The 27,663-nt window shown below is 41.5% G+C and overlaps 1 protein-coding gene across 1 annotated transcript in view; it reads right to left on the bottom strand.

Moving 5' to 3' along the window:
• Nucleotides 1–1,511: 1,511 nt before the first annotated feature.
• The window catches only part of creb3l2 (cAMP responsive element binding protein 3-like 2), a 35,137-nt gene continuing 8,985 nt past the window's right edge, over nucleotides 1,512–27,663 (bottom strand). The window contains exons 2-12 of the mRNA XM_086269346.1: nucleotides 10,843–11,086; nucleotides 10,035–10,237; nucleotides 9,854–9,932; nucleotides 9,437–9,642; nucleotides 8,969–9,115; nucleotides 8,708–8,766; nucleotides 8,338–8,406; nucleotides 5,646–5,745; nucleotides 5,301–5,430; nucleotides 4,052–4,286; nucleotides 1,512–2,980 (exon numbers count right to left, since the gene is read on the bottom strand). Of these exons, the coding sequence (XP_086125472.1) occupies nucleotides 2,905–2,980; nucleotides 4,052–4,286; nucleotides 5,301–5,430; nucleotides 5,646–5,745; nucleotides 8,338–8,406; nucleotides 8,708–8,766; nucleotides 8,969–9,115; nucleotides 9,437–9,642; nucleotides 9,854–9,932; nucleotides 10,035–10,237; nucleotides 10,843–11,086 (1,548 nt within the window). The 3' untranslated portion in view covers nucleotides 1,512–2,904. The remainder of the gene's footprint in view (nucleotides 2,981–4,051; nucleotides 4,287–5,300; nucleotides 5,431–5,645; nucleotides 5,746–8,337; nucleotides 8,407–8,707; nucleotides 8,767–8,968; nucleotides 9,116–9,436; nucleotides 9,643–9,853; nucleotides 9,933–10,034; nucleotides 10,238–10,842; nucleotides 11,087–27,663) is intronic.

Genomic DNA, 27,663 nt, shown 5'->3' on the forward strand with positions numbered 1-27,663 from the left:
CCTTGAGCGTGTTTCTGACTTGGTTATATTGATTTGTAAAGTTAGTTTCCTTAACCATAAATATTTCTTGCATCGTGCACTTTTCTTCTGTTGTCTTTTGCTGTTGCTGAGATGCCCAGTTGTTTTGAATGAACCAGATTGCTGCTTGATTGTTTGGCTACTCCTTCAGGCTCCTTCATGTGCACTGACATCTTGTTGGACCTCATGTTTAAAATATAACAATCAAAAGCCATAAAATGCAAATGCAACACTTTGAAATAGCTTCAAATGGAACAAATCTTTCATTTGTCATGAAATAACAGGGGGACAGGCCTCACCTGGTCATTAAACTGCTTGACAGTCAACTGTTCAATTATTTTTCAGCGTTTGATATGACTGTGTATAAAAATAATTGTCATTCCTAAACAATGAATGTAAAATATTTGGTTCAGATTGAATTAAAACGGAATGTCTGCACTTTATTCAAATCTTGATTATTTAATTGAAAATTCCTGGTGGTGGACAGAAAAAACTTACTAAAACTGTATCTTTGTGCAACTCACTATGGAGCTAAATAAGTGATGATACCTTTTCTTAATTACCACATCCATTCATTACTTTGTGTTTTATAAGTCAACTTCATTAAATCAGTAAATATTGTACAGCATACAGTAAATACTGAGTAAGTTACTGGCAATAGCCCAGAATTAGCATCAGCATCAGTCAACCAATATGTTAGTCTGGTTCTAGATTCGGTAATACGGCTGTGATCAAACTGGTTGAGGTGGTACAGAATATTTATACCATGCAAACACTTATCACAGCACACTTTCTGCAAGAGAGGTAAAACACAATGACTCTTGACTTAAAGGAATGACACCGTCGACATGAGAGACTGAAAAAGAACGAACAAATGAACACACAAACTCGTGAATATTATGCTTTTACTAAGGAAAATACTTTATTTGTTTGAAAGCATAAAGACAGAAAGGCTGGTTTTACACAGAAGCAGCGAGGAAATTCAATTTTATTTGGAAAAAAGTTTTCTGGCGTAACAAAAGGGCAGCGTGCTCATCTCGAGTCTCTGATGATCTTTCTGTTCTGGCAGTGAGAAATGTGTAAAGAGCGTCATTGAAAGCTGACAAATCCATTTCTTGATATTGACAAAGCTTCAAATGCATATTTTGGCTTTACAGTCTGTAGATTTGGTCAAAAACTGTTGTTTTTAATCCTGAGCTGTAAATTACCACGAGTTCTGGGGTTAACTTTAATTTAAAAAGCTTCTGTTACTGATTGGTATCATACAGCTGACGGCAGCAAAGCTCAGACATTTAAAACCTATGTGTAACACACTTGAGGTGGACAGTTAAGACACTTTAAAGTCACTGTGATCTGGAATTAAGCTAAACAGAAAGTCAGGACAAAGCCTGCGGCTAAGACGTCTTACGTTCATAATTTATCAACAGCACAGAGCCCAAAATAGAGTCAGAATGAATAATGGATTGGTTCACAAACTACAGATCCCAGACACATTTAGACGTTCTCATTTATTAACAACTCATATTTACAAAAATATAAACTTTTTTTTCCCCATTTCTCGAAAGAAATATTTTTGGCAAATGCTGTAAAATAGCTGTAAAAGACTCCTGGAGCTGACAGCTAAAGTGTGCAAGGCAAAAGTGTTGCAGGATTTAAGATAAAAACAAAAAAACATGATACAGAAACTGAATCCGTGGTTTCAACTTAAATGTCCAATCACATGCTGTTGTTTTTTTCTATTCCAATCTGATTTTACACCAAGAGTCTGATGAGATCGATACCATTCATAGCCACTTTCAGATGAGCTAAACTTTTCGAAGTATGCTAAAACCTCACTAGACAATGCTCAGCGCCAGAATGAGGCCAGCAGTGTCTAAACAGTAAATAAGAAGCAGTTAGCTTAGCTCAAGCTCAATATTAATCATGCAGGTATGACAGTGGTATCAATCATCTCAGTTAGCTCTTTGCATTTTGAGGTCAAATGGGCAAACGTGACCTATAAAGGAACAAAAATAAAATAATTTTGCAGGAAACCACGTCTCAAATATCAGCTTCTGACTGGCACACGGTGACTGTCGTACAAAAAGAACCGAAGACCAGCTAACGGGGTCCCCACGTGCCAAATATGAACGAGAATAACCCACTTCAGGTTGGGTTTGAACATTTCAGTCAGTATTTCCTTGAGGAAATAGAAAGAATGTGAGTGTAGATTGAATATATTGTTTTAACCCAGTCAAAAATGTTACACGAGTGCAGGAACCCCAAGCTAGGCCCTTGAAAAGAAAAAAAAAAAGAATATATAAAAAGAGTACAATAAAAATAAAAAGACAAAACACAGTATGAACACAAACAAGTATAAAAATGGGCTGTACGCATTACTGGAATGAAATAAAAACATTTAATAGCAATAAAGAGCAATAAATTTTGAAAAAAAAAACATCAACAAAAGCGTCTATAAATATAAACGGTTCTCATCAGTGTCCTGTAAAAAGCCTCACATGTCATATTTTAATATAATTACCCCTCGAATAAATGCCACACTCTCTTTGAAATTCTCTAAGTGTGATTTTTAAACACAGTGTCTCGAGCCGGATCAATTAAAACAACTACAACTGGTAAGTTGACTCGTGAAAAACTATTCAGTGCAACTTTAGTTCAGAAATTAAGGCAACCAGTGCCCCTCTACTCTTTTTTTATTCCTACCATTACAGTGTATCTGATTAAGCAGAGATGGCATTAAAAAGAATGACCTTAAAATATCAGCAGTGGAAGCTTCTATATGAGGTTTGCTCCAGGACACTGAACCATGCTCCAGAGAGGGGTCAAAGGTCATCGTGGGGAGTAAAGGAGGAAGGATTGGGGTTTTTTTTGGTGTGAATTTAAATCTCAGGAAGTCTCGTTGACTGTTCTCTCCAGCTCTATCACTTTACTTCTGCTCTCGTTCGTCCTCTGCTCCAGAGACCTGAGAGACACAGAACAACTGGATGAGATTCAGTTCACTACAATAAAGTCTTCTCTGTGTCAGGCTCAAAGGAAGCCAACATATAAGACGCCAAAACTCTGCTGCACCTCAGCAAACGCTTAACCATCCAAACATACAGTGTAGGTCTTTGTGAGCAGAAAGGCTCCGAGTCTGTTTTTGAATGTCAGCACAGATGATTGATCTCAGGTCAGCAGGCAGCTTGTTCCAAAGAACAGGACCACAGTCACTGAAGGCCCCCTCAGCACACTTGGGTCTGATTCTACGAACACTGAAAAGATCTGCACCTGATGACCTGAGGTGTCTGACTGGGTTATAAACAGCGCGGAGACGAAGGCCACACAACACAACCGCGCCGCTGGATTCAGACTTCTCCACTAAACTAAGATTAGTAAACAAAACTACAATAACCAAAACCCAACCTAAATATATTTAATGAACCAAAACTGGGTTAGCAGCTGAGGACTAATGACCTGGCTTTATGTCAGACTGTTGAATAATGGTGGGCGGATCGATGTTTGGCTGTGCTAACCTGCCTGGATATAGAGGCTGATGTTAATTTTAACTTATATAGCACTTTCATTCTACCTAAACTCAATGTGCTTAGGGCAGGGATAGCTCAGTAGGTAGAGTGGTTGCCCCATGATCGGAAGGTCGGGCTTCGACTCCACTGATCGGCTACCCTGAGGTACCCCTGAGCAAGGTACCGTCCCTACACACTGCTCCTCGGGCGCTATGGCTGCCCACTGCTTCACTGGGTGAATGGGTCAAATGCAGAGGAGTAAGATTTGTGATTAAAACAAGACTCCCAGTGTGCTCAGAGGAGGTAGTGTTAGTTATTACAGGTCATGGTTATCTGCGTTTTCACGAGCATCATAATTAAAATTGTATCTATGGTAAATCTGTGAGAAAAGTGAGGTTTTAATCTTATCGAGAAAGTTAAAGTGGGTGAACTCTTTCTTTTGATCGAGTTCAGGTATTCTGTTTACTCCCAGTACCATCATCATCATCATCATCATCATCCGAGTACTCCTCATCGTGCTGTGTGTTTACCTGTGCAGGTGAAGGAGCAGGTTTTTTGACGTCTGTGTGTCGTTGCTTTTATTCCTGAAAGGTGGGTGTGTTTCCATCCTGGTGGGCTCAACCCCGAGTTTCTGCTGCTCTGAGCGGCGCCACGCTGCCATCACGACGGCTGGCGTGTCCTCCCATTGGTCGGGATATTCACCACCCAGGCCGAGGAGGTGCGGCTGTTCGTCTTCGAAAGTCGATAACAGACTCCTCGACTTAACTAAAAGTTGGGGATAAGTGCTTATTAGTGCCTAATTTTTGTGAGGAGAAAGTATGACTGTGTGGTGTCAGGAAAATCATTTTTAGTTCCACACTCACTCACACACCAGCCCACACACACTTTATAACTGTGTAGCACCACATGTTATTGTCTGCCTGGTGAAAAGACTGTGCAGCCTGTGGGTTTGTGTGTGTGAGTGTGTGTGCATGTGGGCAGGATGGGAGAGGAAACTGAAATTGATTGTTAAGAAAATTATATCTGGTTTCTCTTACAAAAGAAAAAGTGCGTGCATGTGGGAGGAAGCAGAGAGGATGCAGTGAAAGGTCAACGCCACTAATCAGTCTCTGTAGCTGTAGGAGGCATCTGATTAGCAGCAATGTTATAATGGACCACCAAAGTTTAATAGCTGGGAACTAATGATTCATTACAATGGAAACAGCAGGGCAGGTCACTTAAGCTGAAATGACCAGGAAAGGTGACTCGAACTGTGGGTGTGTGTCCACACTCGTCTCAGCTCCACACGCATGAATATACGGCTTCATACGGAAAATGCAAACATTTCTGTGTAATCAAAGTATCAGCGTAACCATGGTGATACTCTGCCTCTGAGAGCCGTTGGACAAATGTACAATTGTATGTTTTTGATGGAAGCAGGAAAAAGTCAGGAACACAAAATGCCATCAACTTTTCTAAAGTTCATCTGAGGTCATCTATCTGCCCTGCCAGCAAAAAGCTGTTTAGCAAACATCTTTGAAAAACATCTGGGGTATTTATTTGTGTTCATATTTTGCTGTTTTGTTCAGTTTTATTTTGTTTTCATGCAGAAAACCCGACTATGTCAAGTACAATATATTCATACTTTCCTCTCATATTTACATTAATATTTAACCGTCCCAACAATACTATATTTTTGCATTTACGTTAGGCATGTGATTAGGCTAAATCACGCTGTAACTACGCTGAGTAAGGTGTATTAAACATGTGTATAGAGTGTGGGTTGGTGAGTGTGACTACCTGTAGCTGTGTAGGACTCTTTGACATCCAGCTGTTTGGAAGCGAGGCCCGTTTCAGTGATGGTGGAGCGTGGCGTAAAGCTGCTGGGATAAAAACTCCCCGAAAACAGCGCGAAACACAACACAACCACCTACAGAGAGACAAACACAAAGAGAAGAAGAAGAAGAAGGGTGGAGAGAGGGGAGGGAGAGGCAAATAAATTATGAATCACACATAATGCTACGCTGCTAATGAACGATGGGAGCAGATGTTTCTAATTCAATATTTTAATCAATGTTTCATCAGCACAATCTCTGTTAATACACACACACACACACACACACACACACACACACACACACGTACCATTAAGCATGATGATGTCTGGGTGCCAACCATCCTGCAGGACTTGGAAACTTTTCCTGCCACGGCTGCCTTGAGAGACTGCAGCTGCTGCAGGAGAGACCTGTGGAGAAACACACACACACACAGAGGTTACACACACACACCTGAGTGCATCGTGCATGCTTTTTTCACCATATAGACAATCTGCATTTAATGTATCGCGTAAAGACAGTGCAAACCATTACAGCTTAGCACAATAAAACACCTGCCTCACTTTACATTTCTTCCGACTCATTTTTGAACTCGGTGACCACAAAACACACCGACTCCTGGCTTAGAGTTGTTTGTGGGTCTGTGATCTGTGTGTCAACACTGAAGACTGCCTCGAACATTTTCTCAGTTTTGTCAAAGTGCTGGAAACGGCGTTCGCACCACGGGACACCAAAGTATGAGCCCAGTTTCTAAAGCCTCTCTTTACAAAGTGCTAAGAGGGTTAGCTATACAAAAAAAACAAAAAAAACAACTACACAATGTGTCTAAGCTAGAACTCGTGACCAGAAACCAACAATAGAGCAAAAAACACACAACATAATACCTGACACGGCTAACCCAGTTAACCTCGATCCTTTAAATCTGTTGGTTTTCTATGATTATTTTTAAATTTCCTACCTTGATGTTTTTTGTCAGCTGTTTCTGTCTCTACACTCAGTGTAAGTGTAACTGAATGTAAGTGTGAAATGAAAGCAAACAGCTTAGAACGCACTGACATGACACGATCCATGAGATATTTTTAAAATAAAGCTTAAAATTTAATTTCTCAGGGGAGAAAGGATCAGCTTATCATTTCAGACACACAATGTCTATTCATTGAACAACCTTTCTCCATATTTTTTTTTTAACTTTTGTTTCTTTATTAATTTTTTAACATGCAAAGACATTGTTAGTTGTTATGTGTGTGCTGATTTGTTCTGTTTTGTTTAGAAAAACAAAAAAACATTGTTGTAATCTGAACAGGTTTGCAGACTCTTCTGTACTGCCATCTCCAGGACTGAAAAATGAAGCCACTGTGGAAGCATCAGAAAGCTGCAGTTCCTCATCTGGCCACTTGAGGCCGACTTCCAAAGTGAGTCAGATCCCATAGACTTACATGTTAAAATGTCCATTTTACAGTAGTAATAAGCATGTTTTACAATTTGGGGTTCGATTGATAGTCTCCCTCCCCCACCCCCATCCCCATTCATTACCCCCACCATAAGTGCATGGTGGTGTTTTTATTTTATAAATATTATTTATCCAGATATTGGCTGCTGTGATTGACAGATAGGGGGAGCTGTAGTTGTGTACCGGGCCTCATATTTGCTAATCGGAGTTGCTTAACTGTACCACTCTTCTTTGTTTGTGTTGTTTGAGCTTTTTTGAAAGAATTGCCTTAATGGCACTGAAAACAACAAGGTGGCAAGCTTCAAAATACAGAGTACAAACCCACTGGGTGACTTCATGGTGGCTTCCATCTTTTATATACAGTCTATAAAAGTTATGCAAACTCATTGAATTGTGCGCCCACACATTCTGCATGTTAATGTGAATGATATCGCAGTAAATTACATCAGCATCCTTATTGTAAAATCCAGAATTTGCACTTTAGTGAAGAATCTGCTGTTTATTTTTGCACAAGTCAAACATTTTTCTGAAATTTTTCTTTCTCGTTTGCTTCATTAAATAAGGAACTGAGCTTAACGACAACATAAGCTGGCTGTCCAGGTGTCCCAGAATAAAAAACACACACACACCACGCATGCAACTGGTTCATTAAGTTTTTGACACTGACAGCAAAGCCCACTTTAACCACTGAGTGCAAAACAAGCCCCAGAACAGCTGTGTTCCAGGCAGCTATACTTAACACAGTGCACTCAGTGGGTGCACGCACGGTTCATCCATGCATAACGAGAGCAAACAGCGCTGTCTATCTGATGCAGGGTGAGCTTTTCACATTAAAATAGCCTCATGATTATGCATGGATGCAAAATTGCAGCTGAACACATCCACGGGGAGCTTTTGATTCAGCTCTATTTGCAAATAATAAAAGCGAGTCAGTGTTTCCCCACTCATTCTCCGTGCTTTTCTCAGCTGCACTGCGTGATATAAAAACAGATGCCTTTAGAGATTCACAAAGACAGAGGGAGAGGGAAAAAAAGCCAAATCCCCAAGGATGTGTTAAATCCAGCATGCGCCCAGGGAGGGACATTTTTAGGTGTGAACCCGTCCTCCCTCATGACTTTCCTGGTGTTTTGATTGTCACCATCCCAGAGTCTTTATGACACACTTGTCATCGCCTCTGTCGCTCACTCATCTGTGTCGCCACTGACAGAGGCTGAATCTGTAAAGAGCCCAAATAACTGGACTACCACCTCAGTTATCCTTTTGTTTTTGTGCTCGCGTTCTCTAATTCAGAAAAATTCCTCGTTGGAACTGCTGGAAGTGCTTCGTGAAGACAGTTTACTTACCTACCTTAGGCCAAAAGAGGAGGGAGAATTTGATGTTTGACCAATAGGGGCAATTTAAAAGCATCTTGCAGGAAATAATTAACTTCTATGTGGTAATTTTATATTTTTATGTAGTTTCAGAAGTTAAGGATCTAAAATGGGTCCGTTACTGTGCATTAAATCAATCCTATACGAGGTTAAGACTGTGAGTCCGTGTGTGCTGCTCTTACTTGTTTGTACACTCCAGAGTCTCCACTTTCCTGCGCAGCTCGCTGTTTTCGTTGGAGCAGGTCTCCACCCTGTGGTCAGACAGCAGTACTGCAGGGTCAGTGACTGAACGCCGTTCATTCATCAGCACCACTTTCTCCCTGTTCTGACTCTAGCGTGATTTATTTGTAGTTTAAGAACAGCTGCTTTCACTCTGCACACCTCGGTAATGCCGAGATTCACCCTGATGATGTTTGAATGTGGATACTTTAGATGACCTAGCATTTTTTCTAAAAGGGGACACTAAAGTTTATGCAGCATTAATAGCTGTTTGCTATTTGTAGTGATCCTGACATTGTTTTTCACATGAAAGAGGAAAAAAGAAGGACTTACTTCTTCTCCAGAGCATCCATGTACTCCTTCTTCTTCCTGCGACTCTCTTGAGCTGAAATCTGAGAGATGGTGAAGGAAACAGAATCAGAAAAAGTAGAAAAATCAGAAATTCGCCTGACATGACAAATATTTTCTTGTTTTTTGTTAACTATTTTGTTCTAACTTGCAGTAAACATATTCCTAGTCTTTTAGACTCTTTACGGATGATCACGGATGCTTGCTCAGATCATCCAAAATACGAACTGTGCTCTACATCGGCACCTTGTTCTTGATCTTCCTGCGGATCTTCTTAAGTGCCTTCTCCTCAGCTTTGGTGAGCGGGAGTTTGTTGGGAACAGGGTAACCTTCGGCCACCAGCGTGCGGCGCTCTTCCTCGGTCAGGATCAGCGGCCCAGAACCCTGCAGTTTCTACAGGAAACAACAGATAAACGTAAACATTGTTTACAACTTTGTAAAGAGGGAGGATGTCTAAAAAATGCTTGTGAATTTTACACTATAACTTCTTTTTTGGCACGATAGTCTGCACATATACATTAGGTTGTAGAAGGGATGTGAAAGGAGTGGAAAAGGTGGAAAGTCCAGTAATATTCATGGATTGCAGAGCAAAAACAGCAGGAAAATTATGCAAAAAAACCCAGTTATTTTAATTACATCAGCTGGAAACACGTTACTCTGCTATTCTGCTCTCTTTGAGGTTTGATGGGCTTTTAAAATTTCCTTTAATCTTACATGAGGAGCGGTGAGCAGAGGCGAGTTGGAGAGGGAGGACGAAGCACCTCGTGGTGACACCTTCAGGCCAGCCTGGGATGGAGGGGGGCTGGTGGGGGATGTGGGGCAGGAGAGGCCAGGCAGGGCGTGAACGGGGCTTTGGCTGCCCTCTGAGTCACTGCTGTGGGAACTCGGGGGAGTGGGAGGCATCTGTAGAGACTCCAGACCTAAAACACAGCGGCTGGATTGTTAGCTATTCATTCAGTCTCAGAGAAAACAGAGAAAAATTATAAAAATTTAAATTTAGAAACCATTTTTGATGCTAAGGGGTTTTCAAACTCAGCTGTGAGGTATTTAAACAAATCACCAGCAGGGGTCCTCGTAGCACACCATTACAGAAGTGCAGCAAGTGGAAAGAGAGGAGAGGAAAGAACTGACCTTTTGGTGAGAGATTGAGGAACTGGTCCACTTCATGAGGCTCCAGTTTAATTTTAGGGCTGATTTTCTCCTCCTTTATCTTCAAACAGAGGAAAAGACAAACAGGAGGTGTTAAAATGTTACAAACATTAAAAAGAAGAAGAAAAGAGCACAAATATCTGATTTAACCATCGTTTCTCACCTTGATGACTTTGCTCTGGTTCACTGTGACCTGAACCGAGGTGGCAGCAGGGGCCAGGGCCGAACCCTCGGACGTTTGGGACCCCTCACTGGTGGCCAGAGAGAGGGAGAGCGTGGGGAGCAGGGAGGGAGTCTCACACAGGAGGCTCTCAATGGCTTCCTCCTGCTCCATAGGCCACTCGGCTGAATCGCCATCGGACTCAGCTGCAGAGGAGGCAAAGCGTGCTCCTGTTAGTGCTCTTTACCAATGAGATTAGATTAGATTAAGGTTTATCTACCACTGCACACAATAATACCAACACTTACCAACAACAGTAGCAGAGCAGCTCCATAAATATTACGGTAACGGGTAACAAATACTGGTTTATAGAGCATTAATGCTTCATTAGCAATCTTAACTTTTGAGTTTTAACTTTTGTTTAAAGTCCTTTCACAATAAAAGCTATAAAAGCCTTGATAAAGCAGATTTAGTGGTAAGATGCTGTTTGACTGTTTTCTGTCTTTTATTCTTTCTTCTTCTGATTCTGGTCTGATTCTCAGTGTGATGACGTGAGAATCAAAGCAGGGATTTTACATCACGAGCCACATATTTTGAATTTAAGTGGGCCAGACCAGCGAGACTCCACTTTCTCCCAGTGAAGTTCATTTTAACTACACTTTTAATCCCAGCGATAGGATTTGTATCAAAAAATAAAAAGTCTTTAAAACCAACAGCTGTGATTAATAATCACTGTGAGCTTGAGGACAAGCACCCCGGTGCTTTTGATTGGTTGTCCTTTAAAGTCACAATCTTTGTGTTGGCATCTCACCTGCTTCGCTGCCGTGCTCTCCGGTCAGGTGTGACAGGGGTGACTGGGGTCGGCTGTCACCGCACAGCGAGTAGCTGTGCTCAGCGGTGATGTGGGGCGGAAGAGGGGAAGACGGGGACAGGTCGGCGTCGTCGTCTTCCTCCATGGACTCCACCGAGTCTCTCCCCCCGGACAGGAAGGGGTCGCTGAGCAGCTGACCCAGCAAAGCATCCTGGGAGAGGTCGTCCAGCAGCTCGGAGAAGTGCTGCAGGGAGGAGAAATAAAGCACTATGAATTTTCAGAGGATGTTTAATTTGAACTCCTGTCACAGACATGCAGGAGGAATCAGACAGATAATTACATAAAGCCACATCGTCGGGAGCCTACGACCGTCAGTCTGTAATTACAGACTATTAAACTCTTTATTGGCACCTTGCCTTGAGGTTTCCCTCAGCTCTCCCTCAGAGAAGACTAAAGCAGCCAATCAAATACTCAAACCTCTCCCCCACTAATCACAGCTTCTCTTTCAGTGTGTGTTTGATTCTCAGTGTGGTGACACATTTACCAAACACATACAGAAGTTTGCAGACAAGCCCTCTTCCTCCCAGCCTTTGATCCCCCATCATCACATTCCTTATCTCTTAGGCAGGTGAGCATGTGTAGATCTCCCCCCTGTGATTGGCTGTTATGACTTTAATAAACAAAAGGCAGCCAAAGCAAAGTATGCTGGAGATTAGGCCTTCCTCTGCTCCTCTCAGCATGCAGAAAACATGCAGACTAGACCTCCAAGTTCAACAGTTTTGGTCCCCAAGACAAAGGAAAACAGAACATTGATGTCTTATCCTATCAGATAAACCCAAACATACTCAGTTTAAAGCAATAAACAGTAGATAAAACCATGAAGTCCTCACTTTGCAGTCGCTATTATACAACAAATGTTGTATAATGTTTCTAGAAAAACCACCAACCAGTTTATATCCGGTCTGTCCAGAAACACTACATGTACATGTATGAAGGGATAATTGAAGCAATTTAACAGAAATGGAAGTGTACACGGGTTCAAATATGGACGTCGACGCCAAGAAGCAACAAACTTTAAAAGGTGGATATCACCGATTCAAAAGTGAAATAGAATCACAATGTTCTGTTCTGAAGTTATTATACCATGTAGTTAAAGTGTTTTTGCAGAACATTTGCAGAACGTTATAATGTCGTTCATTTCTGAGTCGGTGCCAGGATTCAGAAAACATCATTCGTCCTGCTACAGCAGTCGCCGGCATGGAGGCAGTTATCGTTTCAGCCAAACTAAATTGTGAAATAAGATAAAACTGCATTACTTTCATTCAATATAAAATAAAGTAACTGGTAATAAAGTTACTGTAAGTCTGTTTGAATATAGTCTACCCTTGGTGCCTCTGTTTTGTTCCGCACTGAGCTCGGCTGGAAAAGCTCCCTCCTCCCCTCAGTTCTGCAGCACACTTACAGTGATATTCATCCACGCTCTACCCTTACTCACTCACTCACTCATAAATAAAAGCTATTTAAAGCAGTTTAATCTGGAAATAATCTTGTGTTTTTTAAGGTCTCCCATCCCCTGTCACAGTTATCGAGCCGGGCTATGAAAGCAGGCAGGCCTGATTTATATGTTAGCAAAACACTTATTCAATGCATAAAAATTGCTAAGAGGAAATTAAGATTACAAAGATTATGAAAAAATATAGGCCATTACTTTTATCATGTGTGCAGTTTTTCGTCCTTTTTAGATTGATTTATTAACTCGTCATATTCAGTTTGGGGGAAAAACTGGCAAAAAACATAAGTACCCGAGTAGGTGGGTAACTCTTTTCCTCTTGTGTTGCCTCCCGTGGGTAACGCTTGTTTCTCTTTTCTTTTCTGGAATTGGCACTAGGAGTACACAGGCATGTACAAACATGTGATTTATTTTGACAAACACGTCTTTTTCTTACTTTTAAATCCTAAATCCCCTGCAGTTTTGTCACTGATGAACTTCCGTACATGTTTATCTCCTTGTGGTGTTACTGTCTGCTACGCTTTCTATTTGAGATGTTTTATCGCTCTTATATATCATTGTATCATTCTTTTAAGAAACAGAAATGATGTACAGTTACCCTCAGGGATCGCATACATTTCAAACTCAAAGCTACATTTTTCCAGCCCTGTCCTCGCTTGAACTCGCTGCTTCAAAAACATTTGTGATGCAACTTCAAGTTCTGCTGGGACACAAAATAAGAAGCAGGTTTCCAATTGCAGTTTCAGCTACATGGGACTTGGCCAGTGTGAGAGAAGAAAACCATTTAAATTAGAGACACGTGAAGAGCAAGACGAGGAAAACAACCTATTACGACACCGATGGTTTGGACAAACAGTTATAAAACAACAAAACAGACAACAAAAAATGTATACATGAATGAGAAGAGGGATAAAGAGAGAGTGAAATCAAGATGCAGGAAACGAGGAAAGAGGAGGAAGGTGGACGACCAAATGCCAAGCATGCGGCTTCGATTACAGTCTGAGAAAGAGAGAGCTTAACTTCTAGCATTTTCTCCCACATGCACAAACACAGAGGCTTGAGGACGGCCCTTATAGGGCAGCATACAGAGGTCATTTCACTGTGTGTGTGCGTGTGTGTGTGTGTGCGTGTGTGTGCGTGTGTGTGTGCAATGCAAACAGCGACAGCACACCGTGAATCTATTCAAGAGGGAAGACAAATATTTACACATTTATACACCCGTGGGTTCTATTTTAACCTCCAGAACAGCGCATATAAGTGGAAACAACCCATTATATCAACATATATTACTGTGTGTGTGTGTGTGTGTGTGTGTGTGTGTGTGTGTGTGAGAGAGAGAGAGAGAGAGAGAGAGAGAACGTGAACAACTGTGCGCACTGTAGACAAACATTTACAGCTTTACCCTCATTCCAGCATCTCCTGGCAGCAGCAGCATTACCAAGAGGCATCTTATTACTTTAAACCATTTTAAACAAGTAAACACATAAAACACTGACAGATCTGGGTGTTAATTACAGTAATAATAGTCATTTTAAATATAAATAATAATGATAATGCTACAGTTCAAAGACTATCCTCATTTCTATTTACAGCGATTTATATTTGGCGGTATGACTTTGTTCTGGGACCTCCCTGTCCTTGTATACCACGAGCAAGCAGCGAGAGTCAGAGTGTAAAAGCAGGCATCGCTGACAACATACATGACTTTGATAGAGTCAGAAAAACATGAAAAGAAAGATCTGGGGTTGAAGGTGGGTTGAAAAGTGGCTTGCAGATGCACAGCAACTGTAGTGAGGCTATATCTGCTGAACCAAGATTCCTAAAACATAGAAATTAAACTGTATTTTTGTACTTTTACACAAATTTTAGATTTGTATAGATTTTAGGATTATCATACTAAGAATTTTGACGATACGAGGTTCATTACCTTAAACATAATCACATCTAACATAGTAGCTTAAGCCATGTGACTGCGTTTATTTTAGCATAATGTCAGCATATTGCTTCCTACAAAAAAGTGTGTGTGTTTGTGTGAGACAGGGGGGTGACAAAGCATTAAAATCACAATAAGGACCGAAAAAAACAAAACCTAAAAAAACAGTGGGTGTGTTTTTTTAGCTTTCAGGGAGGAGGAGTAATTACATACGGAGCAAATCCATGTTTACAAGAGAAGGTCTGGTTTATGGGACATCTGATACCACCCCAATATCACAATGACACAGAAACAAACTAAATAAAATAAATAAATAAATAATCAGCTTTTATTGCCTTAAGTTTAGTTTAAAAAATATCAATAAAAAAACATAGAGGCTCAGAAACAAATATATCCTCCTCTTTCTGGAGAACAGGAAATGGGAGAGGTCCAACTCCGCCTGCTTGAAAACAGAACCACACCAAAGGCACACAGTGAGGCTTTATGAGCTCCCTGTCATTTCTGCTGTGGGAGTTTGCGGTCATGGTTGTGTGTGAGACTGGGCTGCAGCATAGGTCACTGGCCGGGTGTAGCTCATCACGCACAACAGAAACCTCTTTGTCCCCTGCATCCCAACAGAGAGGTGTAATTTAGGGCTGGCTGTAACCCGACGCTCTCCAGCTGGGAAACAACCACGAGAGCTGAAGCCAAAATGGGAAAATTGGGAGATTACACTAGAACTAGAGCAAGAATCGGCAGGTTACTGACTCATCTGAGGGAGCAGGGGTGATAATAAAGAGGCTGCCCTCATATTTTTTATAATAATGTTTCTAATGTAACACGCAGAAACAAGCAGAGGACTCAGCTGACGGCGCAGATCGCAATCTTTTAATTGAAGTCGCGATGAAATCTGTCAGTGGAGGCGGAAATGAAGACAGATAATGTCTCGAGCTGTGATGAGACATCAGTGCCGTCCGCAGAAATTCCCTGTCATCCAAAGAGAGAGACAACACAGCCAGCAGCCGCACAATATTTTTCATATATCAGGATCACATCAAAGGAAACGGGGTGAAGACAAAGCACCAAACTGGGACACACGAGCTAGATAAACACTTTGGAGTTTGAGCTGTTTCAAATTGACTGTGACTGTGTTAGATTAATGCCAACAGGCTAAAGACTTTCTTCACTTTACACCAGAAGTGGCACGCAGACAGCACTGTGGAGACAGACCATAACACTGATATCTTTACAGCTGTTTACTTCACATATGGCTAGTGACCAGTCAGCGAACCCTCTGGCAACCACCTGTTGCTAAGGGAAAATGTGTACTCCTCTACCGGTTGGCAACATGTTGGTAGAATTTGCTGATATTGCTTTGCTAGTAGTTTGCTTGGAGGATGGCAACTTGTCTGAAAACAGTCACCAACTGCTTGCAGAATGAAACTGAGAAAAGTTCACCTTCAAAATAAAAGTTGTGCCTTACCGCTGCAACCAGAATCTTTCAAAGGGCGCAACTTTTACTTTGAAGGCAGAGATTCTGCATCTTGAGTTGCACTTTTTCAAGATTTGGCAAATAGCTGGCGAGTGTTTACAGAAATCGGCGTCTTCAGTGCAAACTACAGGAGATTGTAGCTTGTTGGTGACTAAAACAATCACAAGGAAGTTTTTGACCCAGCTCTATCTTTGTCAGCAACCATTTCCCAACCATCAGGGAAAAGCACATTTTTCCCTGATGTACTAAATATGTACTAAATAGGCATTCACTCATATGAAATTTGGCTCAGTTATGTGCTTTTGGTTTGAGTTACTACTTTACACCTCAGTAGCAACTGCTAGCATCAGTAGCAACTGCTAGCATGAGAGCTAACATAGCACAAAGAAAGCTAAACAGCAAAGCAGTTTGGCTTTTTAGAAACGAAAGAAAGTTTAAATCAAGCATAAAACGATAATCCCAGCATCTTCATCACAATGAGGAATATATCTTATTAATTTAATACTGAGTACCAGTAATGGCTGATACATGACTCCAAGACCAACTGAAAATGAGCCACAGCAACCCTACATCTAAATGTTAGAAAATAAAATAAAACCAGTGGGATTTAAGAAATATCCAGTCCACTGCACACTAGCCAGTTGCCAGGCAGAACAGCGAGCGGTAAGCCTCGACATCTGTGTTGATCACCGGTTAGCAGCTAATTTAACAGAGGGAGGAGAGGAATGTGCTTCCCTGTCTGTAATTCTTCTGTAAAGTACGATGTGCATCTGTTTTAACCCTTAATGAGCAGATCCTAAAGCTCGAGGAAAGTTTGATGATGTCCCCTCCTCCCCTTAAAGCCCAAACCAGATGCTTACAAACTATAAATCACACTAAAACCACACAGGCCCCACCGTCCCCCTCCTCTAGTGTGTGTCCAGCTGACTGACTGAGTGTGTTTGTGTGTGTACCTTGCCCTGGACTCAGCTGTGTGTACTTTTGCTGATGACAGCCTAATAAAGTAAACGCGTCTGTGTATCAGCACCAACTGAATGACTCAATAGTTTGATGTGGATCCCGATTATCTGTCCCGGTCGCTTTACTGTCACTAATAACCAACACGTGTCCAATTATCAACCGATAACCAGTGCGAAAGGTTGAATGAAGACCTGAACTTTCATCTGCAGGAATCTTCTATCTGACTAACGCATCATTTTGTTATCATGTCCTGCTATGTCGTCATTAAGAGATAGAGAAGCGAAGCTTTCTCCTCTAACTTCACTTTCCCCACTTGCTCTCAAATTCTCTTAAAATCCGGTTCCCCCACCCTCTAGTTTGATTCTCCTAATGTGGGCCCTCTGGTGAAATTCCCAAAACACTTTGAATATTTGGATATTTGGTCCTCAGCCGCTGTGGTAACAGCACTTTAGCAATGAGTGAAACTCCCCCCTGGAATGATAACAATGTGTACAAGCAGTTTTAACACTTAGCTAAAGTGTGCACACGTGCACAGCATTTATCAGCCAAAGAGCAGAGATTGCTCTCCACTAAGTACAACCTTTAAACACTCATCGATGACCTCAGAAGCAGTCTGTCACACATGACACTGATAATGATGTGAATAATATTTGTGCACGCCTGCCATTTTTAATCTAAAAAAATCCAACTGCCCCCTACAAATCTTTTATTTTTTACATCATTTTATTAAAGAAAACTTTTTGGCTTAAAAGGCTTATTATGTTTTAAAGTTTACACTCGTAATCTGCCTTTCATGTACACGTTTGACCAAAGACAAATGTAGAATGTGTTCAAGCCTTTGATGAGTATGAACTATGTGCTTTATTGTGTTTCATTTCTCTTACGATGTCCAGTGAGTAAAGGATGGTAACCACTGGTAACCCTCGTTCATCACCCAAAAAAACTAAGCTTATAAACTTTTCTACAACCCCAGTTCCAAAAAAGGTGGGAAACTTCCTAAAACTTAAATAAAAATAGAAAGAAATCATCTTCTGCCCTAATAAACCCAAATATTATTCACTGTTAAACACAGAAAACATATTAAACTGGGACAAATTTATAATTTCAAGAGACATGTCTCAAAAAAAGCTGAGACTTGGGAACAAAAGGCCAGAAATGCAAAAAGTACTATAAAGAGCAGACATGCACCAATCTGCAAAAACTGTGTCTACAAACTGTGGAACAATTTCAAAATAATGCTCCTCAATTATTTCATTATCTACATTACACAATATCATCAAAAGATTCAGAGGATCTGGAGAGCTGGAGGTTTCTTCCTGTTAACAGGGAGTTTTTTCTTTATGCTTGCTATGGAAACTGAAACGCACATAAGATCACCTGGAAGTATTGCATAAAGTCAAAACAACAGCATTATTATCAAGGTACCTTACATTCTCCTGCTGGAGAGATTACGGTAAATACGGTAGTTGTGGCTAGACTACTGAGTCCTATTAGTTTATCATGAATCTTTCAGAGCCAATCAGCTCAAATTTGTTTGGTTAAGGCCGTTTAATCTGCAGTGAAATAAACTATTAACAACTGAAAATGTGAATCACAGCAGTCACACCTGACAAGCCTGGAAAGATCTCATTTAAAAAAGGGAATGAGACAGGGAATGATTCTCTGCAGTTACATTTTAGTGAGTCACCAAACACAACTAGATGCCTGAAGACTGAGACAAATCCCTGCATGCTATTATCAAACCAAAAACAAACTGCACTGGATCAGGCCAACACAAATGTCTTTCAGAACAGATAAATTAGTTTAATTAGATAAACGTGATGGCTAGCAGGATCATAAATCAGTCTGGAACCACGTTAAACCTGTCTCTGCAGCACTGGGCTTGATCTGTCCGCGCTGTGGCATTGATACTGTCTGTGTTAGCACAACAAGACAAATCACAGACCTTGGAGAGGTTCGGCTATCTGGATCTTATCTGAGGGGGGAGGTGGCAGTAGCAGGTGAGCCCAGCACTGAGCCCACATGTCCAGACAGCCGTAAGAACTCACAGGATGCAGCTTCCATCACTTTTAACAAACTGTTTGACATAAAACAAGCGATAAAGTTCACAGAGATCCAGCTGTTTAAGCTTCATCCGCAGGCACACAAACACACAGCCGTCTCACCACAGCCACGAGGGAATTTGAAGAGATGTGAAGCTCAGCCAGGAACGACCTTGTTTGACAAAAACCTCTTCATTCCAAGAGAAACACGATCCGGTTCTCACACCGATAAGGACATAGAGACACTCCCTGACCCAGATTCCTGACTTCGATCCCAGCTTGATTCGCTAACCACCACCCCTTTTGGTAATCAAAGGTGCAGCGAGTGCACCAGGGGATAAGAGAGCGCTTTGGGGTCCTTAGGGACTAGAAAAGCGCTATACAAATACAGGCCATTTACCATTTACCATTTAATAACAGAGGAAGGCAGAAAACCAGCAGCTGTCAAGGATGCCTGGATGATTAGAAGCACAAATAATGACTATTTTCATTCAAATTCAAACTTTTTCAGCTTTTCTAAACAGTCATGGGTACTTAAAACTGAAAGAAATGTTACAGGATGCCAAAACCTCTAAAATATTAAATTTATTATCATTTAAAACAAAGAACTAGATGTTATCATTTTTAAAACTTTATCAATTTAATCCTCCCTCAAACACAAAACCTTTTGGCTCATTATTTGGAGGGTTTTTGGCCTCTAACCTCACAGTTTCCATCCTTACTGCTCTAATCAGCTTATTTCCATTCACAGGAGGCTGTTATCAATTACAAAGCTTTTAAAATCTGACGAACTGCCCAGCACTGAGCAGCACAGCTTTTTTTATAGTTCTTCTGACTGCTGAAAGAAGCACTTTTTGTATGTCTGCACTGCAGGAACTGCCACTTAAAGCTTTTGGGCCTTTTTTACTTCCAGCCTTGGGTTAGGTACACGCTGAGCCTCTGAAGCAGGACTGTCCCAAACATGATGGTAATTTATAGGATAGCACAAGTTTTTAAAAGCCTCTGTACCGGATTTTTTAAGCATGTAAACAAAAGCTTTTAACCATTCTCCCCACAAAAACAACATCTGACGACCTCAACTCTACCCTTAATGACAAGTTTTGACAGCTCAGTATGAATCAATAACGACATGGTTTGTCGACCATTAGAATAGTTTCCGGGTTTTTACGAGGGTAGGAGGGGGCAGAGATCCCCCTGGCTAACTGATCCAAACCCACTCACTCTGTCTTGGAAGCAGGCTGGAAATATGAGCTTCAGGGATTACTCCTCGTAGGCTTTCAAGAGGTAAAGAGTTAACATTGGCCTTGCAGAATGTGAAACAAAGCACTAAGAGGTGGACTGACAGTGAAATCCCTTATTGAGAGTATATGAAACAGATTAAAAAACAACCAGTAGGCAGTGAGGACAGAAAAAAAATATCAGCCAATCACATGAGAGCAACTCAGTGACTTTGAATGTTTTGGAATTGTTGTCAGGCAGGCTGGTCTGGAGGGTCTAGTGGGGTTTTCCCACATGAACATCGCTAGGGATTCCTGAAAATGGTCGAAAAAGTAGAAAATATCCCGTGAGCGGTTCTCTGTGAATAATGCCAGAGGTCAGAGGAGAATGACCAGATTGGTCCTTCCCTTTATGACAGTGCATCGATCTTCCAGTGGCTGCTTCCAGCAAGATAACACAACACGAACCACAGACCATCTCAAACTGGCTTCTTGAACACTAAGTTCTCTGAACTCAAATGGCCTCCACAGTCACCAGATCTCAGAGCACTTTTGGGATGTGGCGGAACGGGAGATTCACATCATGGATGTGCAGCGACTGTGTGATGCTCTCATGTCAACATGGACCAAAATCTCTGAGGATTGTCTCCAGCACATTGTTGAATCCCTGCCACAAATCATTAAAGCAGCTCTGAAGGTAAAAGGGGTCTGACTTGGTACTACCAAGGTGTAGTAAGGGGTAAATGCTCATGCAATTCTTCTGATCAAATAATTGTTTCAACCTAAAAATAACTAACAGCTTCTGAAAAGAGAGGATTTACTCTACTTTTTATTCTATTTTCGTGTGTGATGAGCACTTTTAACATTTTACAGGCTACATAACCAAACAATTGGTTTACGATATAGTTGACTGAGTAATTTCTGGTAAAAAGATTTATTAAATGCAGCTTTTGAGCAATCCTAAAGCAGATTTTATGCTCTACACTTGCTCAGAGGTCACAAAGACTAATCAGATGCTGTGGGTGAATCAGAAGGAAGACTCTGTGCCCTAAATTAGAGAAACTGTTCCAGCATACAAAACATTCTGCATTAGCATCAGCAGTGATATTATCACATATCAGACTTTGTTCTTTTTACACATAATGGTAGGGCGGAGAGACGGTTAACGGATGTAAACAGCAGGATGTGAGAGAGAATAACAGCAGGCATGAAGTCCAGCAACGCTGTTTACCCTCCACCCACGTATGAACAAACACAAAGACAAAAAACATCTGAACTTTGCAAAAGTTGCAGCGGATCCATTTCAAAATAAAGGTTTCCAGAGGTTAACATCCATTTCCTGTCTAACACAGCGGCCTCAGACCTCATTAATGTTTCAAGCTGAATTATTAAAAAAAAAAAAGCCTTAATGTCAGCAGTTAAATGGAGCCGCGACAGGAAATGTGTTCAAAATGGGAATCTCTGAGGTCCCGGAATGGAAAACATCCCGAGTCAAAGTTCAGAGCTGTGAGTCAGCTGCTCTCTGAAGCATGCAGTGATGGTACTGGAAATGCGTGTGTGCAGCACGGAGGCGGCACAAACAGACCCACAAGAAGACAAATGGAAAAACCGTTTCAGGGTCCCCTGACGAGTAAAACCCAACCCATCCCCTCCCCCCGCCAACCCCTCTGCCTGTCTCTAACAGCTTCCCAAAAAGTTCCAACTTCAACCCCCACAAACACAGACTGACACACACTTTCCACTCTTTCCCTGTCATACTGACCTATCATCTGTGCAACCCCCACTCTTCCCCCACCGACCCTCCAGATGTTACACAATGACCTCACCGGAGAGCAGGCAATGATATCAGCCTGTATTTATTTAGCCTGTTTTTACAGTGGAACCTATGGGAAGAACAAATGTCATAAACAGACCAACAGTGAACCGATTCTGCCTGATAATCTGCATCTTATTCTTCTGTGTCATGAAGCTCTGCTGTTGGCCAAAACCCTGTCTTTGCTGAAGCAAACACTAGGTATTAATCCACAGCTGAAAATAGTCCCCGACAAATGCTTTATATCTTCCACGCAGACTATTTTTTGCTAAAAGCTTCTTATTAATAATAAAAAATATATTGCTTTTCAAGAAAACAGCGACAAACTGCAGTAAAAATACAAGACTTTTTGTTTTTGTCAAAACAGTTAATACTGTAAGGTCTGATGCTTTCGAGGAAAAACCTATCTGGTTGTTCAGTCTGACGGCACTAGCCGTGTCTGGGTCTAAACTCCGCTGCAGGTCCATATATCAAACGATCACTATGGCATTACTGAGAGTTGAAAAACTGTCTAAAGTCTTTCATCTTTAATAAAATGATCAGCGTTCTGCTCTACCAGGTGTAACAATTGAGTTTAACACCCAGGCATCCATGAAAACGGAATTTATGACATTTAAAGGAGTTAGAAGTTAGCAGGAAGTTAGCTCGCTAGCTTCTATCTAAATACAATATAGCATGTCCTGACTGCGGGGTTTTGGAAACAAATTAAAACGTACAGCTCTGCTATCACTTCCAGCATAAATGAAGACAGAAAACTAAACAGCAGTGACGTTTGTAGGTTTACTGAAGTTTGGCTAGCTGGTATATAATGATGTGCTACGTGACCGCTAGCGACACAGCTATGTTAGCATAATATAAACAAGCTAACTTTTTTTTCCACTCGATAAAAGTTAACATGAGTGTTCTCGGTGGTCAGGAACAAATGTAATCGCATGGCAGGATGCTGTAAAAGGACCAAACTTCAGCCAGGAGAACAACTGAGATAATCCATCCACAATACGAGGTTAGTCATTCATATACTGCTGCATGGGCTGGGCTGTAGTTACATCCTAAGGTTTTAAAAACTGAGCTTAAATAAATGATTAGCGGTAATAAAAGCCGAGGGAGGTCAACAGTGATCACTGACTGTTTTAGGAGCTTTTTGAGATCAAATAGAAGAAAATACATAACATTAAACATGTTAACAACACAAAAGCCATATTAAACACAGGCTACTTTAGACCCGGAAGTAGGATTCGTCGCGTCATCACTGAACAACCGGATTAGCAGCAAGCTGTACTTTAAATTTTTAAACCATAATACAGCGTACTAACAACTTTGGACTCATGAGATAGTCAGAGTTTAAATGTTAAAGTACTGGACCAAAAATTTTGACTTTCACTGTTGTGGCTACGCCTCAGAGCGGTGTTTAGGTTTAGCTAGCAAAAGTACATTATAACGAAGTCTTAGTGATCAATCGCATGCTGTCATTGTTCGCTTCCACGTTAGTTATAAAAAAATTTGCAAAAATTAAAAACTCAGCGAAACAACAAGTGGCTCAGTGTCCCAACATTTGGAAGAAGGGACTGCGCTCACAGCTTGTCCCCCTGACCAGGACGACAGGTCAGGGGGGGAGATATCATCACCCCCACCCGACAATGGGTACCAAGCCCCAAGAGAGAAAAAAAAAAAAAAAATACATATATATATATATATATATATATATATATATATATATTTTATTTTTTATTTTTTTATTTTTTTCCACAGGTCAAAATATTGGTACGATAATAAAATCATTGTGTGGTCTGTCTCTAGTCAGACGCAGCAGGGAGGCAGCGTTTCTGTTAAACACAAGCACAGCTGGCCCTCATCTTGTGTGCATTTCCTTCTTAAAAACTGGGTCAGCGCGCTCCTAACTTTTTCCATCTCTGCACTGCTAACACTGACCATTACACTCACACCTCTCCATCTGAACTCCTTCACCCTTACTCACACATACTTTGAGTTCTTCCAGCTCTCTCGAGCCTCTGATTTTCTCCCAACAACACAAACTTCTTCAACACTGTGTTGATGTGCGAAGATTTAGGGATTCATTTGAAGATAATCTCTCCTAAAGCTCAGTTTATCCGGTTTGTTGCTGGATTCGGGGTAAAATCTGGGCCGGCGCTGGTCTTGCTGTGCACCCTATAGTGCGCCGTCCTGGGGGCGTTGCTGATCTTGATTCCCCTGTTAGCAAAATTTTCCTGGGGTGGATGCTTTCCAAGCAGACGCATGCTTCAATGAAAAGTCATGCAGGCCACTTGCACACATGTGGTGAACTCTGCATGGATGACTGGGCCTGTTAGCGTCTCATGTGATTGAAAGGTTCAGGTTATAAAAAAGGTGTGCTCTGTCAGAAGAGCAGAACATCTGGTTTAAAGAGGATGCTAAAATCTAATATTTGGGTAATGAAAACACAACAAGGATGAAATTTTCTCAATGTCATGCATAAACGGAGTCTGTGGATCCCGACAGATATACGGATCTTCAGTAGTTTGTGATACTTTCTCCTCAGTCTCTCCACACTTGCACTGAGTAATGTGCTAAAACTAAAAATGGACTAAATGTTTAGCTTATGTTCCACTTTCAAAACGAGCACAAACCGGGCTGCTTGGTGCAGTTTGCACACACCCTAAAGTGAAGCCACATCTGGCGACTTCACACTCACATGCAGTAACTTTCTGTGTCGCTAACATCTGCTGAAGCTCACCAAGAATGACTGAAGTAAAACCAAAAAAATTGTGTGTTTAAGGCCTAAAGACAACACGGGGATGGAGACCGGTCAGTGACCCTCCAGAGGTCGCTAGGGCAAAATGTGTGTGGCAAGTGGTTGGATTGTGTTGCTAGAGTGAAACTGGTTACAAAGAGTTACAGGATGCTGCTTAAAAACTTCTTGTGATTGCTTTGGTTACTAGCAAGATGCTGCGGTCACAAGCAGTTCGCATGAAAAATGCCAACTTGTCTGCAAACACTCACCAACCCTTTGTCGAGCTGTAGTGAAAGCAAAAAGAGTGCAACACAAATCAGAAACAGAGAACTTTGGGCCTTCAAAGTAAAGGTTTTACCTTCTGAAACACGCTGGTAAAGTACCACAACTTTTACTTTGAAGGTGAAAGCTCTCCCTTTCCAGTTTGTGACAACTGTTTTCAAATTTCAGTGCAGCTCGACGAGCAGTTAGCAAGTGTTTATGTGGGTGACTTTAATGTAAACTACAGCATCGTGCTAGTATCCAAAGTGATCACAATGAGGATTTTGGTGCTGCACCCTCAACAGCTTCAGCTCCCCAGTAACTGGTCATTGAATACTCCATTTTTCCCAAGTGACCAGGAGGTCGTAGGGGAGCAGTCCTCATCAGTAGTTTACATTATGGCTGGGAGTCAATGAGTGGGAATGCCAAAAAATGTGGGAAATATGGGATAAAACATCAGATCCAGCAATGTAGAATATATTCAATTTGAAAGAATTAGGGATTCGAAATGATTACAACAGAAAATACAAACTTAATTCAGAGGTGGAAAAAGCTAAAATGCATTTGAATTAGTCTCAGATAGGTTTTAATATCTTTCTGCTTTTGCAGACTCATGTTGTATAACCGACAACTGTTTGTTTGGTAATACTTTATAATGTCTAAAAGAAAACCTCAAAGACTGACAGATTTGGCATGTTGCAGAGTGCTTTTCTGTGGAAATTCTGCAGAAGTTTGTGTTGAACAAAGCATTCAACAACTTCTGCAGAAAAAGAATCTGCATCTTGAGACAGATTACAGCGATACTGCTAAACATAATAGTCCATTTAGAGGGGATTCATGGAAAATTATGAGGAAATGCATTAATATGTGAAAGAATGAAAGGTTAGGAAACAAATCAGACTGATCAAGTCACTTTACATACAGAAAGACGAGTCAGGAACAGCTGCAGAGACGTTTCTGGCATTTCCAACAGGAGCTGACTCGTCTAGCAGGAGTGACGGGGGGTGAGGAAGGTGGTGGATAATGGGTAGAAAGAGGAGTGAAATGCTAACTCGACAGCAGATGGACAGATTAGCATCTTAAACAGGTCTGGATTGGACTTTTGTTGAGTCACAAGGCAGGTTACCAGCTACTAAAAAAACAAAAACATCAAAGCTGAGCGTTTCTTGGTGCTCACACTGTTTAATACCCAGTTTACAGGCTTTACACGCTTTGATGTTTAATACATGAAATAGTGGAGCTCATGCAAAAATCCCAAAGTCTCACTACAAGCTGCTAAAGCCACTGAAGTTCTGTTTATTCAGCGAATTTAAAGTTTCTAACATGGACAAAATCCTGTAGAGCAGCTCTGAAAACTCGCCTGAAACTCTTCCGTTTAAAGAATTAAAAAAACCAAACATGCTTCTAAAGAGTAAAGAACAAGAGGTCAGTTATCTGTATTTCACCAACAGCGGCTTCGACGTAAAACCGCCTCAAGGCTCATTTAAGGGCTGGGTGTATAAAGTACTCAGAGGGACATTGAACCCACACCCTGCTAACCACACACTGCCATTTAAAACCTTTTATGGTGCCTAAAGCTGAGGGGAGAGGGGGCAGAGAGATAGAGGATGGAGCGAGAAAAAAGAGAGAGAAAGGTAGAAGGAGACAGAAATACAGACAGAGGGATAAATTTAGCTTTGCCTCAAAGAACGAAGGCTCCTGTGGATTTTCCATAATGATCCCTCCCCACGCTGATTACTACCTTCGCTTTGCTCTCAAATGGCTGCACGCCTGCAGCAAGCTCAAGTCTGAGTCCACTTTCAAAGTCAAAAGAAAAGTTGCATCAGATTTGACAAAGGAAAAAAAAAAGTGTTGCTCATCCTCTGTGTGTGTGTGTGTGCACCATCTGCAGACCACTGTCACTTTTAAAGGCCAAAACAATGACATGATTAACGAGATGCAGGAAAGTGAAAAGTCAGAGAGTTTATTCTCAGTGTAGAAGCATTCAAACCTAAAAGTTCAGTCGGATTCTTTAAAAACTTTTCAGTGAGTGCAGTCCAGCTTCGGCATGAAATAAATGTGCATTTAAATGTTTTAAAGCAGGAAACTTTGAATCACTCTGCAGCCATGCTTGTCTGTCAGTTCGGGGTGACAAACATACGGTCTAGGGACAAGAATCGGCCCACCAGGGTTCAATCCTACTCCCTGGATGGATTTGGAAAATGCAAAGAAGGAACAAATAAACTTTGGATTTTTTAACCATCCTGCTCACAAAGTCCTTTAGACTAGTCTGCAACTTCCTGGCAACCACCAATCGTGGGGAGAGTTGTGTATTCGACCGGCTGCTGGAGGTGTCGGGTAGCGACTAGGTGAGACTTCTTGCAGGCTGCCGTGGTCACTAGGGGTGCAACGATACTCGTATCGATATTGAACCATTCGATACAGTGCTTTCGGTTTGGTACGCATATGTATCGAACAATACAAATTTTTAAATTTATTTTATCAACTTTTCTTCTGACGATGCTGTCTGTGTTGAGAGCTCAGTGGATCTGCGTTCGACTACTCCGCCTAGGCTGCACTGTCGAGCGCAGATCCACTGAGCGCAGCACAAGCTAGCAAGACAGAAGCTAAGCTCATTGCAACATGACAAATTGAACCTCCCCCACCCTCATTCAGATCTGGCCTTTGGAACTATTTTGGTCTTCATGTGAGGTATGACCCTGAAGGTAAGCGCGTCATGGACTAAAGTAAAACCGTATGTCGGATGTGCCACGCAATGGTCAATTACATCGGTGGGAACTACTGCGTTAGCGCAGTTAGCTCGTTAACGTGTTGACGCCGTCCAGCCCCACGCACAGGGCGATTCGCGGTAGCTCGTTAACGGAGATTTGCCGTGTTGTGGCGTTA

The sequence above is a fragment of the Aulonocara sp. 'chitande type north' Nkhata Bay genome, linkage group LG17 (genome assembly GCF_057382095.1).
Source record: "Aulonocara sp. 'chitande type north' Nkhata Bay isolate Kocher_YH1m ecotype deep benthic linkage group LG17, A_spYH_male_GT1.1, whole genome shotgun sequence".
Taxonomy (NCBI): domain Eukaryota; kingdom Metazoa; phylum Chordata; class Actinopteri; order Cichliformes; family Cichlidae; genus Aulonocara; species Aulonocara sp. 'chitande type north' Nkhata Bay.